This window comes from Thunnus thynnus, chromosome 19 (assembly GCF_963924715.1).
Source record: "Thunnus thynnus chromosome 19, fThuThy2.1, whole genome shotgun sequence".
Taxonomy (NCBI): domain Eukaryota; kingdom Metazoa; phylum Chordata; class Actinopteri; order Scombriformes; family Scombridae; genus Thunnus; species Thunnus thynnus.
This window is the reverse complement of record NC_089535.1, coordinates 9,881,267-9,898,974: the sequence shown is the minus strand read 5'-3', so window position 1 is coordinate 9,898,974 and position 17,708 is coordinate 9,881,267. Positions and strand designations below refer to the sequence as shown.

At 40.5% G+C, this 17,708-nt stretch overlaps 1 protein-coding gene across 3 annotated transcripts in view; it reads right to left on the bottom strand.

The window, feature by feature from the left end:
- Positions 1 to 17,708, bottom strand: part of garnl3 (GTPase activating Rap/RanGAP domain like 3) — a 75,631-nt gene that overhangs the window by 3,456 nt on the left and 54,467 nt on the right. For 2 of the 3 annotated variants that reach the window (XM_067574007.1, XM_067574008.1), the window contains exons 12-28: positions 16,897 to 17,005; positions 16,704 to 16,749; positions 16,441 to 16,547; positions 16,221 to 16,336; positions 15,611 to 15,715; positions 12,765 to 12,839; positions 11,786 to 11,900; positions 11,621 to 11,647; positions 11,383 to 11,487; positions 10,465 to 10,581; positions 8,453 to 8,613; positions 7,244 to 7,402; positions 6,968 to 7,034; positions 6,488 to 6,595; positions 4,981 to 5,099; positions 4,335 to 4,470; positions 2,179 to 2,238 (exon numbers count right to left, since the gene is read on the bottom strand). In XM_067574007.1, coding sequence (XP_067430108.1) covers positions 2,179 to 2,238; positions 4,335 to 4,470; positions 4,981 to 5,099; positions 6,488 to 6,595; positions 6,968 to 7,034; positions 7,244 to 7,402; positions 8,453 to 8,613; positions 10,465 to 10,581; positions 11,383 to 11,487; positions 11,621 to 11,647; positions 11,786 to 11,900; positions 12,765 to 12,839; positions 15,611 to 15,715; positions 16,221 to 16,336; positions 16,441 to 16,547; positions 16,704 to 16,749; positions 16,897 to 17,005 — 1,732 coding nt within the window. The remainder of the gene's footprint in view (positions 1 to 2,178; positions 2,239 to 4,334; positions 4,471 to 4,980; positions 5,100 to 6,487; positions 6,596 to 6,967; positions 7,035 to 7,243; positions 7,403 to 8,452; positions 8,614 to 10,464; positions 10,582 to 11,382; positions 11,488 to 11,620; positions 11,648 to 11,785; positions 11,901 to 12,764; positions 12,840 to 15,610; positions 15,716 to 16,220; positions 16,337 to 16,440; positions 16,548 to 16,703; positions 16,750 to 16,896; positions 17,006 to 17,708) is intronic. The other variant, XM_067574009.1, reaches the window with a different exon arrangement.

Genomic DNA, 17,708 nt, shown 5'->3' with positions numbered 1-17,708 from the left:
GCTTAATTTAAAGACTCAAAGCAGGGGGAAACAGCCAGCCTGAATCAGTCTGAAGGTAACAAAATCTGCATACCAGCATCTCTAAAGCTAATTATCACTTCATATCTTGTTTGTTTAATTCATACAAAAACCAAAGTTGCAGTTTTATGGAGTTTTTAGGTGTGTTGGTACGACAGAGCCAGGCTATCTGTTTCCAATCTTTATGCTAAGCTAAGCAAACTTCATTTTTCCTTCATATTTACCATGCAGACATGAGTAGTATCTTAAGTAACGTGTGTAATAAGTTTATTTGCCGAAATGTCGATCTATTCCTTTAAAACCTTCTCACTGGTGCATTCAAGGACCCTTTAACGTTTGGCTGACTGAAGCATTGCTCTCATGTGCTGTAAAATCAAACTCACAACACAAACAACAAGCTAACATACTGTATTTGTTATTGGAAAAAAAAAGAGTCCTTGAATGCACCAGTAGAGGGAAAACTTCAAAAGTTCACAAAACTTAAACAAGGCGACAAAATGTTTATTGCAATAGATATTCAGCCTCAAGCAAGTCTCAAGTCTCTGCAAGTAGTTTAAGCACTAAAATATGCAAAACAGATCCTTTTTTGGACCACATGTAAAATCCCTCTCTCTCACTCACACACACTCATATTAGCCTATAAGTTAAAGAGTCTGGAGGTTGACAGGCCAATACAACAGAAACAGACCTCCATATTCAAATGAAGACACTAAAAGTTAGTCTTATTTACTGAAACATGTGATCTTAAAATGAATCATCCCTACTACAAAGAGCTCATGCAATATAACTGTTCAGTTGTAGCCATTTATAGAAGGCTATCTTTCACTCAGCAGAAACTATACAGGCTGTCTGGGATGCATTTAATGGATGTTTGGAGTTTTTGAAATGGCACAATCTGCCTGAAAAGCTGCAGCGTGCCAATCTGTAGTGCACAATTGCGCCATCAGGGAGCAGTATTGCAGTTCAGGCAGCCACACTGCTCCTGTGAGGCAGGCTGGTAGTGACATGGATGAGACTGAATCAATGTGGAGGATACGCTGCACAAAGAGGAGCGTCTCATCTGAAATGTCAGAGGGTTGAGAGGTGAGTAAAGAGCCATGGAGAAAAATAGAGGGTCACTGCTGATGTTTGACAGGTACACTGTGTTAGTGTTGTTACAGATCCTCTCTCCTGTACCTGCGCTGTCATACAGCAAAAAATGGCAAATAAACCAAATGTGGCAAAAAGCATGCAGTTATTCGGAATATACAATCACAGAGATCAATATATTCCACATGCGTTTCTGGACCAGGGGAAGTGTCACACTCCGTCGCACTGGCAAATGGAAATACAAATATTAGGAGAGCTTTTAGCACTAATTGGAAGTCAAATTCTCCAGAGCTGTTTTGCTGCAGGTCTTTAGCGTGGTGTTTAAGCCAGTGGAGGTGGGTGGCGGCTAGCAGCCACATCAGTAACAGCATCTTGTTCACATTACTGATGCGATTACATCAGATGAAACCCTCCCCAAGGAGCAGATACGGCAGGCACACAGGCAGTTAGAGGATGGGATTTTTGTCAGCACCCCTTCTTCAGCCTCCCCTCCCTCCCCTCCCTCCCTCCCTCTGCTGTCCATACCAACCCCCTCCCCTCCCCTCCCCTCCCCTCCCCTGCCTCACGCTCAGATTGTAGCACCGCTGTTTGGACCACCACTTTGGATCGAAGAGAGGGCTGACAAAAGTCTCCATGGCGACAGTGCAATCTGTAAATCATGCTGCGGCAGACGTGTCTTCTCCTTCCCTCTTTCCCTTTTCTCCCTCCTTCTCTCCCAACCTCTTTCTTTGTACACAACCCCTCCCTTTCCCCTCGCACTCATGCATACCTTCCCTGCATCCCTTTCCCCTGTAATTTTTGAAACCCTCAGTCTTGATCGACACTATCCCCTTTGCCTCGCTCTTTTACTCTGCGTATCACCTCCCCCCCCCCTCTCATTCTCTCCTCATGCTAATGCTTTAATTAGTTAAGGCAGAAGGGGGATGGGGAAGACATAATGTTCACTTAACATTCAACCAACGTTTAAGTCAACATGCCGCCTTGGAGCAGACAGGGTGATACACTCTGGGAGCACGTGCATGTTAGTGGGGCAGCATTATGAGGACGAGTTGCGGGAGAATCCTGCAGTACCTTCGGCATCCTTAGACATGTACAGGGAAAGCTTGGTACCATAGGGGATCCGTATAGAATCTGAACCAGGGACGAAGAAGAGGGTTACACAAACTGAACACACACAGTACATACATTTAAGCACACACACACACACACACACACACACACACAAACACAGTAGGTTTCTTGGTTAGGTGTACCACTCCCGGTGATGCAGAATCATGTACATACATAACCAGCTAAACAGGAAAGAAAATGAGAATCCCTTCGAGAGAAATGATTACCCCACACCAACCTAAAAGCATAAAGCCAGTCCTCGGCTAATTGCAGCAGCGACAGCCAAACCTTCCTCCCTGTTAGCCTTAATGGGACCTGTAAATACCCGCTCCCCTCAGGAAAAGAGGAAAAGACCGGAGCAGGAGCTAAAGAACCAGGAGATTTTAATAATTGTCTTCCTCAAGCGTTGTCCTTGGACCGTGGATACATCTGAGGATGACTTTGGGTCCCTTTCAACAGCTAGAAAAGTCAGATTCTAATGAACACAGAGGAGTTGACGTCGTCGTCATCCATCAATCTGTTGGCTCACGCTGAATGACAAACCTTTATGTCATTAACGGCCAGGCATCACAAATATGCCCAATTTCAGACAGTTTTATCAATCTGGAAGAGGTCAGCCATGAGGGGAGGGAGGACTCTGAATGGTCAAATATACAATGAAAGATGGAAGGGGGAAGTGAAAGTAGGTTGGAGGGTGGAAGGGAGGGGCTCGTATTGATCCTCAATCATCTTTGAAAGCGTTCTCTGTCTCTGAGGACCCTTATTGTGTCCCTTGAACAGTGGAGGTGGGTGATTAGTCTGTTCCTTCTGCATTGTAAGACTTTAAACGGTCATAACGATGCTTTTGCATGTTTTAGCCCTTTAACCTCAAATTGCATACGCATAAGTGCCAGCCATTTTCCATAACTGTTTTATATTGAATTCCTACTTTTGTTGCAACCAAGGGTCTCCATTACTCCAACATCTGACAGTTGGCTGCCCAACAGTAATCCTTTAAAGGATAAGTCTGGTGACAAGTAGTGGCCAAAGCCTGATAAAGCTTATTCCTCTGTGCCATAGAGCTCCATTTTTTTGTCAAAAAACGATTATAAACACACCATGAACACACAGGAACTGTAGCTTATTTTGAGTAAATCCCACAAACGCTGTCCTGCTGCAGTAAATAGCCACTAGAGTACAAAATGTGTGTTATTCTGCTGCTGAAAACAGTCCCCAGTGAATACACTTTTTACTCCTGTTTGAGTAACACATGCTAAAAACTACAGTGCTCAGCTGTTTTAGGAACCAACGATATATTTGGGTCTTGTTTTTTTAGGATTCATTTATCATTAGGAGCCAATAGAGCAGGGAAGTGAGATGGACAATCACATAGCTGGTTTTGGTCTTTTAATGGGATTTACTGACATTTATAAAAATATAGAAGAACGCCAGACTTTAAATCTTAAAACGCACAAAACTAATTTCACATTATCCATCTACTGTTTGTTTTCCGACAACTTTGCCCGTCAGCAGTACACTCTGGGATCTTGGTCGGTCTCTGAACACACCAGCAAGGAGAATTTTCAAACTGATCCATACTTGCAATGCCAAAATTTGGCAGCGACAATAAAATAAAGGCAATGAATTCTTCACTGTTTCAAGCTGATTTTCATGGTGTGTTAAATGGAAAATGGCTGCATGTAAGGCAGAAAACTAACTAATCTTATGGTGTGCTTTGGAAAATAGTCTGCTATAATGTTAAAGTTCACAAGATTTGTAGGGTTAAACATTTAAAACTATCAACAATACAAACATTTCCATATTTGTCATCAGACTGTACATTATGTCAGTATGTACAGTAATGAGAGAGGATGAGATAACAGTCATGGGAGAGATGCAATTAAATATCTTGCTCTAGAAAACTACACATGATTAAACAGTGGGAAATTAACCCTAACCCCGGAGGAGAAAGGCTTCAATGAACCATTCTGCTGAGACAAGTTTATGTAAATGGATCTCCAGCTCTCGCAGCATCCCAAAGTCAAACAGGTCTGTAGGCGACACTGACATTTTGTAAACTTTTAATATCGAAGCGGTAATATCAACATCCTCCGGTGCTTTTGCTGTGTGGGGCTTACCGTCACCGAGCGGCGAGGGGAACACAGGCATCTCGTAGCCGGTGGGCGTCTGCGGGGAACTCTGGGAGCTGGTGTCTCTCGAGCTGCAGTTGGAGGCTGAGCTCATCGGAGCCGACGAAACGAAATAGATGTCCGACTGTAGGTGGTAAAAAACAGGAGGACGCGGAGAGGGAACGAGATCAATACAGGGAGACGGTGAACATGTAGAGATGCCAGGAAAATATTAAGAGGAAAGGGACAGAAAGGATAGAAGCAGAAGGTGAAACGTGGAATGAAAAACGAACAAAAAAACAAAGAGATTGAATGGGGATAAAGGAAGACATAGTATTTGTTTTATGCCAGGTGCACTGTGGTCTGTTTTAAATTGTCCATGTGTATGAATTATGAGTGTATTATTGCTTTGTAGCCATACAGATCGCCAGCCATATTTCCCACTGGGGTAATAAAGATTGATTGAAATGAGAGAACTGAGACAGCTACTTCTATAACACAGAGTTGGGCCTTCTAATGCTGCCAACACTCACCAGCTGAAAGTGCTCTTGCTGTAGTGAAACCACATTTTTTTCAGGAACCCACATAATGCAAGTCTAATATCTAATCTAAATAAAATAAGTGATTTACAAAGTTGTCTGCCAATCATACTGACCCGTGAAGCAGCCAGCTGTAGCTCTGGGACTACTGCTGTGTACACAAGGTTGCCGTTGACCACCAGTCGGATCTCAATGGAGTCCGTCGTGAAGGCCAGGATGTAAGGAAACGCACAAACTGCAAAAACAAGAAGAGCATATGATAAAAAGCAGTGGCAGATGATCAACAGCGGACCAACCGAGACCTCACTTGGGGGGAAAAATATTATTATGAAGAAAAAAAAAGTTACAGTTTCCCTGAATACAGGACCTTTTGTAGTTTCACCCACAGTGGCATTTTGAAATGTCATCATTAGCTAATGATATATGCGGAAAAATGAGAGAGACAAGAATCACGCTGAGCATCTCTCCGAGGGGCATTAAACTCTTCCTCTCCTCTGTTTACTGTAAAATGTACAACAAGGTGAGAGCAAGCAGTGGCACAGTGTGGGAGACAGAGCCGACAAAACAAATTATGTGACAGGTGCCACCTGTTAGATTTGAATGTACAGTACAAAACAAAACACAACACAACAACACTTTTGCAAAAATAATAAGCCTTGGGTGACTGGACCAAGACAGAATATGGAAATGATATTTATGTCCAATTTTGTTGTAACACTCACTGTATATTTCCTACACTACACATGTTAAAGCTTAAACCAACTGTTGGCACTGCAACAAGCTTTAAACACAAGGCTGACATATTATTATCTTAAAAGCTCATTTAGACGTCCCACAGAGCAACATTCACTCCTCTTTTAGCTCTGTTTCCACTAACTCCCGAAGGAAATATCTGGCTTTTTAGTTGCTAAATGTTCCACTATGTTCACCAGCTAGTTGCTAACTTTAACAGTTCTTTGGTGCTGGACAGGTCGCGGGTCATGTGCAGTGGGTTTATCAGAGCTTTTTCACTGAAAACAGAAGAAATTTAGGTTGATAAGAGCGGTGAGAGTGACCCAAAACAGTAAAGTTGTGGGCCATAAAACCAAAACGATGCTAAAATATTCTGTGAAACACAAGAACTGCAATTTGGGTGATAATTATTTGTGGGTTCGTCGCTAAGATCGACCCCGTTCACATTACACATCGTTGTTTATTACTATAAAAATATTGATTAAAGTAGCTTTAACAGTTGCTGTCAAACTACGGGTCTCTAATGTGTTTCAGTACATTTGTTTTATTACAAATACATTATTGCTTGTTTGAGTGTGTATGTCTGAGTGTGTGTGTGAAAGGTGGGTATATTACAGGATGCACAGCAGCATGTTATTATCAACAGGTTCAGGGTTACAGCTTTAGTACCAACTGTGTTTGCTTTTCATCGCGTTCTGCATAAATGATAATACACTCAAACACAGATACACGTGTGCGCGCAGATGCACACACACAAAATAACAGGAATAATCACACAGCCCAATTGGATGCGGGTGGCTACACATGGTGTTTCCATGGCGACGGCAAGCTCCGGCCAGGCCAGCAGCATGGGCAGGGTGGGGCCCAAGCAGTGTTGCCGTGGTAACCTACCAATAGCATTGGGCATCTGGTTCCAGCTGAAGTGGAAATCGGAGGTGTTGGACTGGATCATCGGTGTGGAGCCGTTAAACGGACAAACTTTCTTATAGTAACAAATATCTGTAAAAGAAAAAGACGACACAACTTTCAGATGACAATTTTCTTCTGTTTACTGTTGTTTTTTTTGTCTTTTGTTTTTTGTTTTGAACAAGGATTGAAAGCTGCATTTTATTGAAACTCAATTAAAATTTGGGAGCTATCTGTCCTGTTACCCAGACATATAAAGAACGAGACAAAAGCTTAAGCAGACGGCTGCATTTTCAAGATCCATCTCTGATTCTTAATATTCTGGAGCAGTCTGTGGGATGATTTTTTTTTACTCCAGAAAGGCGCTGTGGCAGAGGAAAAACATTAAGGCTCCTCTTTGACAATAGAGACAGAGAGCTGAAGCAAATAACATCTGAAACATTTGGAGTTCAAAGGGAGACTCACAGTTGTAACACAACAGCAGACCTGCCTCCCCGTCTTCATACACATCAATGGCTGCTACAAAATTTACCTGCGGGCAGAGACGAGTCGGTTTAAGGGAATCATTTCAACACCATCCAAAAGGTCAGATATGAGACACTGTTTTTAGCAAATAATGCCGGGTGATGTATCCTGAAGGTACCAGGTAACCATCCAGACAATATAAAAAGATATATTCCCACATCACATGAAAGTAAATAGGGAAAAAAGAGGGTGTATGCGTGTGCACAAGTGCCTCACCCTGTTGGCGTCTACGTGGTGTAGCCGGTAGGCATCTCCAGTGCTCTCATTGATCAGATCAAACTGATGTTTGTAGGCCACACAGATCATATTGTCATTCTCCCCCGTCGGCCCGTCCACCAGCGCCATCACCACCGGCGGGTCACACAGACAGATCTCCTAATGGATGGATGATACACATGGTTAGTTTAGTTTAATTACTGTAATATATACAGGTTTGTAAGTATCTGAATCTCTATAATAGTTAGATAACAGGATAAACAGTATAATCATGTGTCAAAAGAGGATTTTGAGAAATCTCTCTACGGTTGCAACCACTGATAATTTGGTAACACTTAACCATAAGTCCCCCTTTTTAACATGTATAAGCAGTATATTAACAGTTAATAAATGACTTATAACGCACTATAATGTAGTTGTAAGCAGATGTATTGTGTTTATTAATTTATTGGCCAACAACTACAACTCCTGCTGTGGGTACCCATAAGTGGAAGCTGACGTATGAACAGTTAATGGATGACAATATGGTAAATTACAGTTGTAATAATATAAAATATGTCTTCATAAGATAACACTTTATTGATCCCTGAGGGGAAATCAGGTGTAACAACAACATAAGAATAAACATTAAATTTAATCTATATATAGATAGAAAAAAAAAAAACGTAAGTAGAGAACAAACTGTACAAATTGAAATTAGAAGCTATATGCAGTATAGTAATAGGAGAAGTTATAACTGCTGACAAATACTGTACATTAATAAACACTTAAAAATATCCTTTTATCTTCTTACAACTTAAAATTTATTAAATGTTTTTGCTTATAAATATAAAATAGGGGATGTTACATGTTGCTTTTTATTACTGATTAATCGAAAAATATTTGTGTAATATAAAAAATATTTTTTGATCAATTTATTAATTGTTCAGTCTATACAATGTCAGAAAATGCTTTGTCCAACCAGAACCCCAGAAAACCCAAAGATATTTAATTTAATATAACATAAGACAAAGAAAACTTCAAATATTCACTTTTGAAGAGCTGGATCCAGTGAGTTTACGGCATTTGTGATAAAAAAAAGACTGAATCACAAATTCTTTAAAAGTGAATTAACATTCTATTAACCTATTCATTCATTAATTTCCTCATGAATTCATTTTTCCATCCATTTATTCATTCTTTCACTCGTTCACGTAGAGTTTGTCGTACCCGTATATACTGAAACTCCTCCACTGGTGAGTCTGCTCCTGTGGCGATGGCGCTAAAGCCTTCAAAACGTTTCCTGGTGATGAGGAGGAGTTTGTTCCTGATGGCTGCTACTATCCTCAGTTCTGAGCCGTGGTGGGTGTTGATAGAGTACAAATGACAGCCTGGGACAGAGATAGAGAGACAGAAAGTACATTGTGCTGTGCTGTTCTGCGCTGTAGGTGCTGTTCTCTGGCATCATCCCAGAGATCAATGCATCCAGCACAGACAGCTGGCATGCCACCAGCAGCAGCTCAATTGCATGTTCAAAAAAGACATTTACAAAAGGTCATGATATCCCGTTTTAGTCTTATCAAATGTAAATGATCCTGTCAAGCACAATTTAGATTATTAAACTTGTTTTAATGGTAACTAGTCTTGATTTGTCTTACTAACACATTAAATTTGTTCTTCTTGTTCACCAAAGAAACAAGAAACAAGTCTGAATGTGGATGATTTGGAGGTCAGCCTACGATAATAAAAGAAGGCAAGCAAAAAAACATTTTCCATTTTCCACATTTTGGGAAATACGCTTCTTTGCTTTCTTACGGAGAGTCAGATGAGAAGAAGGCTACCACTCTCATGTCTGTACGCTAAATATGAAGCCAGGAGACTGTTAGCTTAGTTCAGCATAAAGGCAGAAATTGGTAAAACATCTAGACTTGCTCTGTCAAAAGTTTGGAAAAATGCCTAGCATCACCTCTAAAGCTCACTAGTTAACACAATATTATCTTGTTTGTTGAATCCCTACGAAAAACACAGTTTAAAAATGTAGATGTGTTATGTTAGCTAAGCTAAAGCTAACACTAAACTAAAGCTAACATTTCCTGGTTGAGAGTGGTATCAATCTGTTCATCTAGCTCTCAGCAAGAATGCAAATAAGTGTATTTCCTCAATGAAAAACTATTATTTTAAAACCACTATTAAAACCTGTAAAGTGTCACATTTCTCCACCATTATTTCACTTCATCTGCTCATCATCTGTTTCTTAAGTTTCTAAAATTTGAATTAACACTTGACACCTGTGGTGGAAAGTAACTAAGTACATTTACTCAAGTACTATACTGATGTGGGTCACATTTCAGATGTCTATGAGTTGTTAACAGCTCCACCAAATAGTGCTTTTTCCCTTTAAACTTTTCATATGGTTTAATTTCAATAAATGTTCAAATAATCCAATATTTCACCAAAAATCAAAGATAAGAGAAAAAGTCCAAAAACTGAAAACAGATTTGTGTATCCTCTCCCATTAATCATCTCACGACCTCTCAGATTTATCTGGTGACCCTTTGGAGGGGCCTGAGCCCTAGGCTGAGAACCACTGGACTAAACTATCTAACTGTATATAAAGTAGTTCAAACTAGCTCCACCTCCAGCAGCTACAACAGTAACATGCTGCTTACACATTGATGCTTCAGTATTAATAATCTAATGATGTCATATATAATAATATATCAGTCAGAGGGACCAAACCACTACTTTTACTGCAATACTTTAACTACATTTTGCTGCTAATACTGTACTTTTACCTAAATTGGATTTTTCACGCAGGACTTTTACTTGTAATGGAGTACACACAGTATTGGTACTTTTACTTGAGTAAAGGATCTGAGTACTTCTTCCATCACGTTTGTCACGTCATGTTTGAAAATTCAGTATAAGGCTCAGAAATTAGCGACTCCTACAGGTTGGTGGCAGCAACAGTGGGGTCAGTGATGAGTTCTCATGTGACAGTCTTCTGGTGAAGCTACTTGTCATTGTGTGTTAGCGGAAGAATCCATCTTTCAACTTATAAACTTTTAATTTGGTCTGAATTAAAAGACAATCTGGTTTCAAGCACCTTAATTAAGAATCGATTAAGTTTAATTTCTTACAGTTTCTTTAGATAACAGTGTACCATTTTCTTATTTATAGTGGGGGAGTTTTTGCAGTACTTGCGCAACAATTTGTCTATAGTTGCATGCCTTTTGTAGTACCTTTAGTTTTCTCCAGTTTATTCTCCCGGCTGTCGCACTTCCCTCTGACGAGCTGCCTCTCCTCCAGGCCTCTTTTGAGTGTGCTGAGTCTGAACACGTAGAGACGAGCGTCCTTCCCTGGAAACAAAGCAAAAAGCCGCTTCTGTTTTGCATGGAGGTTACTCTTCATTTGGTATCTCTTTTTTAGCATCCTCCCACGGCCAGACAATGGCGTTGTACTGCAGGAGGATTACTAGAGGGCTTCTTAAGGCTCTCTCAGAAGCTTTATCAAAGCCCACACACGGTCATGACAAATGCTTGCGCTGCCATCACATAATCACTATCAAAACCCAGTCAACCCTGTTTGTCAATATTAGGGTTAGCTAATCATCTGCAGGGTAATTAATTACATGCTCTTCTGGCTGAAGCAAACATGAGACGCATCCTACAGCTGTTTGTTAGTACACAACCACTTCTTGTTTATGCTATTTGCGTTTTTTTTTTTTTTTTTTTAATTCTTGTAGGCCTCTATGTTTCATTTTATGTTTGCCACGTCACTCTCACAATCAATCTGGTCTCACAGGATAAACAGACACACTTTCATGCAAACACACACACACAGGCACGACGTTGACAGGCGTTGGTTCCCTATAGGTCAGCTTCCTTAGATCACAGCGAGAGATCAATGTGTTCACTGGACCAACGGAGGTAGAAAGGGTAAGTATGTACTCAACAACACAGAGAGAGCGATGACAAAGATGAAATAAGAGAGAGGAAATGGAATAATGAGAAAGAAGCTGCGCGGTAAATACTGTTCCTCTGCAAAAAAGAAGGAGTGAATAAGGGAGGATGGTACCGAGGGAAGCGCTAACTGTCATGCAGGGGAGGGGCTGTTATGCAGTATCATCCTTCCTTTTTCTCTTTGCGGTCTCGGCCTACCTTTGTCAGCCCTGGTGATAAGCAGGTCCTGAGGCTCGAGAACGTGCATCTGCTTCACCACCATGGTTTTGTCGAACACCTGCACTGGGGGCAAAGCTTGTGTCTCTGAAACACAAAAGCATACATCACGATTAAAGAACGGGTAAAATCTGACAAATAAGGTTGAAATATTTGTAAAAAAAAAAAAAAAAAAAATCCACTCAGCAAGAAACAGGAGGATCGATCACATGGCACTCACCAGCGTTGGACAAAGCTGGATCAGGGCCTGAAACATGGATAACATCATTATCATCATCATGTTAGCAGTCGACCTTGGCATTCTACTGAGCGCAGTATTGAATGGATATGGATGGGTGGCTTTATTTTAGAGGACATAAGGAAATATCGATTAGGATGACCTCACCATCCAGCAGCATGACCCCCGCTGTGTCGGTGGCAGCCAGCATAGATTGACCCCAGGAGTCAGCACACACAATCTCATAGGGGAATGTGCTGCAGAACGACTGGGACTCCCATGGCTGCAGCAGATAAAAACATATAGACACATGTAGGTTTACATAGAGACAGGAATGTTGGAATTATTATCCAACTGCTTTGGCAGGTATTGCCAGGTATGTAAATCAACATTGTGCATTTTCCCTTGTTTCTGGATTTTTTTCAAATATCAGTATATTAAAAAGACCAAAAAATCCCTTTATTATTAACAATGTTTTGTTCAGACCTTCATCATGCAAGATTCATACTTGATGAAGGTCTGAGGACTGAAATGTCGTTAACAAAGTGAGTACAAGTGATTTTTGGTCTTTTCACAGTTGATCACAGTTGGTCTGATGGACCTGCCTATTGCAGACTTTCTGGAGTGCAAATATCAGTATGTTAAAACAAGACTGGATGAGGTAGATTGTTGCTGCAATATCAAGAGAATAATACTTGATTCTAGATTATGACCAATAAATTTGCCAAAGCCGATTATAGCTTATTGCAGCTAAATTGGTGTTGATATATGTTGGCCAATAAGTAACAAGAAATTGCTTTACAGAGATGTCAAAGATATGTTTGAGGTAATTTAAAAACAGTGTTTCCATTAGTTTGTACAGCATTTTTTTTAACAGTAAAAATGTCCTGTATGTTTATTCATGTTATGTGTTTATGTAAAAAAATATATATATATATTGGCAGCTAGATTGTTAACAGATATTTTAAACTCTATAACTCTACTTCTCTACTTGATGCTATGAAAAAGGTCAATTGTTTTGGAAATATTTTAAATATAGAATCCGATTTTTTTTTAACTTTGTTTTAAGAAAAAAATAATTTAGCATTCAGTAATAGATTAAATGACTTAATATGAAGATTTGATTGTCTCAAAGACAAGTTCTCACCTCTTTCCTGCACAGGCCTGTGGTAACAAGGCTAGTAGGGGCGTCTCCTCTTACGATGGTCTTCAGCTTCAGAGCCTAGAGAGCATGAGAGACACCTGTGACTTCAGTACGCTCTGGCTGGACTCGCTTATATTTATAGCAGCTTCGTCAGATAAATAATGAGCTTGGTACTTAAACAATATTTGGACAAGAGTTGGATTCATCATGGACCTTGCACAGGATAAAAGATGTGTGCTGCCTGTGAATCACACATATAAATGCACTAAAAGGACAGAAGTGTTTTGAACTAAATTATGCACCTTGTATTCCATCACTAATATTTAACCAGCCTGCCATTCTTGTTTCCTTGTTTCTATGCTTACTTAGGTACAGAGAACTGTGACAAACAGCTCACAGAGGTAGAAATGATCTGTACAAGCATACTGCCATGTCCAACAGTCAAAAAGTGTCATAATTAAATCAAAATGTAATTATAATACAGTTTGTGAAAATGACAACCAAAAACAATAGCAACAATAAAAACTGCAACCATCTAATCAGACTGACAATTTCCAATCCAAGCTGCACAGTCAGCCGTTTGCATTTACATAAACGCATAAGCAGGCAATCTGGAGATAATGAAATCAATACCGACCAACAGTACAATGGCTTGGCAGCGCTGTGTATTCTGCCATCCGTGACAAAATATCCATAAAAAATACATATTCATACCTACAAGAACATGAAATCATTGTGTATAATGTGCATGACACAGTGAGTTAATATACAGAGTCAGTTTAGCTGAGGACAAATGTCTTGTCTATACAAAAGTGGATAATCAATGACTCAACATGTCTACCTTCCTCTGTTTTCATGCTTTACAGCACAATGTGTCGATGCCTCCGCTTTGTGTTTATGAGCAGAGAACAAGTGAGAAACGAGTGCAAAACACAAACGGTATCCAAGAACAAGGTGGTTAACAAACAATGGAAACAAGAGAGACAAAATCACTTACTGTCCGAGCATAAACATGTATATTTACACCTAATTAAAAAAAAAGGCACTGAATTTGCTGACCTAATTTCTCCTGGCAGTCTGTTTCAAACTGTAGACACAGACACTTCATTTCATTTTTGTCCACTTCAAATCAGTCAATTTAGTGAATGAACACTCTTCCTGGAGGTTCAGGACAGAATCAGAACATTTTTTTAAATTGGTGAAATGTTTACTCAGAGTGGACCTTTGAAACTGAAGTTTAAGTAGAAGCCCTGTGAAGCATCCTTAGGTCTATCAAATCACAACAGGACAGGCACTTGCCCAAAAAACATCCCGATCCTTCTGACACCAATCATTTACAAAGCACCAGACGTCCTCTGCGTTCAGCACCATGGACAGTGATTTCCTTCCCTGTGTTTTCAGAGGTTTTTGTTCCCCGTATAATTATAGTTACATCAGCATCCACCAAAGAGGTGTAATGACGATTACATCAGCCCGATAATGACTACTGGGCTCAGAGGCATGTTCTTATTATTCCATCCTGATCCTTTAGGAAGCAGGTGTCCACTTCACTCACAGATGTCTGTTAAAAAACTAACAGCTCTTGAATGACTATCATAGCACAGAGAGTCACAGATCTTCCTCACAAATGAGAGATACTAGTTTTTTAAATATGAACATATCTGTTCTGTGGCTTCTTCTACAGCTGTGGTTTCTCTGCTTGGTTCATCACTGTGTCAGAATTGCACTACAGCTGAAAAATGCACTGGCGCTGGTAGATAAGTGCAGCAGTAAGTGCGCATGAGGCTCATAAACAATGAACTGCTTTCCAGCATGGACAGAAAATCTATCTCAGGTGTCTCGCTGTGAATTAAGCCCCTGATTTTAACTCCGCTCTTAAGTGTTCTCCACAATGGAACCGTATCAAACCCAGGATCACCTCTTCCATGCAAAAGACGCCTTTAACTGAGATGAAGTTAGTCCTTTCTTCATTTAACGCTAAAACATTTCCCAGGATAAGTGAATTCATGTTTTCATTCTCACTGAGATGTACAGTAACTTATATACATGTTAGTTTTATACTTCTCCTATGACTGTAACAGGTAACCAGCGTCTATTTTTACGCCAAACGACTTAACAGATCTTGCTGGATATGAAGTTTTATGTGGATATTTGCAGAAAGTAAAACATACATTTCTTTTTTTTCGCTTACCTTGCTGTGCAGCCAACAACAACATTGTTCCCAAGTTGAAATTATCCATGTTTTTGATTTTATAAAAGATAGAAAATGGTTGAAATTGTACCTTGGATTAGGTAAGGGTTATACAAACAAAAATTTGTGGAAGAGAAGAGCACCTTTTCTTTTCTTTTTTTTTTTTATCGCTTTAGTGTCAAACTGCTTAAACATACTTGAATCATTTCCACCTTTGTCAGTGATCTCAGATGTGTCACCGAATGAGAGCTTAATTAATCAGGACTTTAATGGTGTTAAGCCAGTTAAATGATACAGCAATGACATACATAACACATTAAAGTGGGTGGCAAAGGAATTAATTAATTTACAAGTTGAGGCAATTATGCAATGCGAATGTGAATTTCATAAATGTATATATATATATATATATATATATATATATATATAATTATATTCCTGACCAGTTACAGTGTTACAGGCGCTGATATCATGCACAGTGACATTTTTTGTACATGTGGTTTCTTAAATGATCAGGTGTGTTTGTGTTTGTCCGTGCACACTGTTTGTGTGTGCCCTCTTTTGCCCAACATGTATTTACTGTATGTGTGTGTACATATGAGAGAGCTCCGCTTGTTTGGTGTTCATGTATTTGCATGTGTGTTTAATATTTCGTTACCTGCCCTATTCTGACAAATTCAGCCTGCCGTGCCTCCTCCTTCTTGCGTGCCGACTTCGGAGACTCTGGCAGCACGTCGCTGAAGGACCGCCGGTTTAACATGTTCTGGGGAGAAAAAGGAACCTGCACATGGAACACCGAAATGTAGCACACACACACACACACACACACACCACACATAAACGTATACACACATACGCATGGAGTGAAAAAGAAAGCAGAAAGGGGTCTTAGAGAGATTGACCCTGGCAGGGGGTGAGAACAGCAGTAGAGAACTAAGTCGTGTTAGGAGCAACAGTGGAAGGGGGGGCGGGGGGCGAAGGAGGGGGGGGGGGACAAGAGTACTAAGAACAAAAGTGATGTGAGGAGAGAGAGCCCTGCTGAGAAAGTCAGCATTGCAGTAGTATCCAGTCTGTGTGGTGCAGTATGCAGAGGCAGACTGGGGGCTGCAGTGGAATACAGCAGAACGCAAGTCAGCAGGCACTACAGTCGCTGCCAGTGACTGAAGTGACAAGGAGGAGACAGCCTGGATGACGAAAAAGTACGTCCATCCAAGAATAGGCGAGAACAGATCTCTAGACCAGACTGGCTGTCAGCAAAGCAGCTGTACCTTGTGCAGGTCAGGCATGAGGTCTTGGTAGAGCGAGCGGATCAACATGTCAAGGGTCCGCTGACGCTTCTGGGCAAACGTTGGCGTCTCCAGTGTGGCTTTCTCTCCATTGATTACTACAGGAGACGAAAGACAGATCAGATTAGGGAAAAAAAACAAACAGATGATACACACTTACTGGCCATATTCTGATACTGTTTTCTTTCTTTTTTTGTCTTACATTTGACTAATAAAAAGTCCCTGAATTCTTGGTGATCAGTAAATACAGATGGAGATGGGAGAGGGGGTCCAAACAGTGGAACGCTCTCCTCTGAGAATATCTTCAACCTGTGACAGAGGGCAGAAATATAACATTTAAAATGGATGTATAGCGGATCATACTAGAGTTTTTTTTTTTTAAATCAAGGACATCACAGAAACAAGATGACTTTGTGTTCTGGGGCTGGAACACCATAAACCACAGCATTAACCAAAGCCACTCACCTGTAACTGTCATTCTGGCTATTATACCTAACTAATGCAAAAATATCTGGGGGTGAAAGTAAAGGAAAACACAGTGGCAATCCATACATCTACAGTCTTATAGGGCTGATTCGATATCTAAAGCTTCTCTGAACACGGCTCGTATCGCCGATTACTTCACTTCTCTGACGGTCTTTGTTCACGTGAAGGATACGGGTGAAGTGCGATCGGATCATGGAAGGTTTGAAGGACGACGATGCGTCATCGCCTTCCTGGAATACTATGGTAACAATGTCGTTTCCAATGTGCCTCTTCCTCTCCACCTGCCAGAAAGGACAGACCAGAGAGACACAAAGATGAGGGAAACCCAACAACGTAACTTCCGTGCACTTTGTGATTCATGTGTGGCAGGAAATTGTCTTTAAAGCCACATTATATAGATTTTTGGCCACTTGGGGGCAGAGCAACAAATTGTAAACACAACATTGACATATTATCATCTTTACACATCCAATAGACAGAGCATCATAACCATTCATTTAGAGTTGTGTTTCTGTCGACCTGATAAATCTAAGTCAAATATTTCTCCCCTTTAAGCTCTCTTTGGTTTCCACCATCTCTTGAGGGAAATATGTAGCTCTTTAGCTGCTTTATGCTTCACAGTCTTCACAAGCTAGTTGCCAACTTGGTCTGTTAGCTGTTGGTGTTGGGAATATAGTGTGAGTGGGTTTATCAGAGCTTTTTTTGCTCAACACATCTCCCTGCTGCTAGAAACAACACTCATGAGAGAGCTGAGACTGAACCAAAACAGTAAAGTTGTGGGGCGTAAAATCAAAACAATTAGCCGAAAAACCGCTAAAAAGCTCCTCGGAGCTGAGGGGAGTTGCAGAGTCGGGTGATAATTCTCTCCGGGTCTGTCTTGTGTCGCAGAGAGTCTCATTCTAACATGAAAAACATTTGGCAAGCTCTCAACACCATAAATACTTTAGGAAGCTGTGATAATTTCACCTCTTTGATCTCAAAACT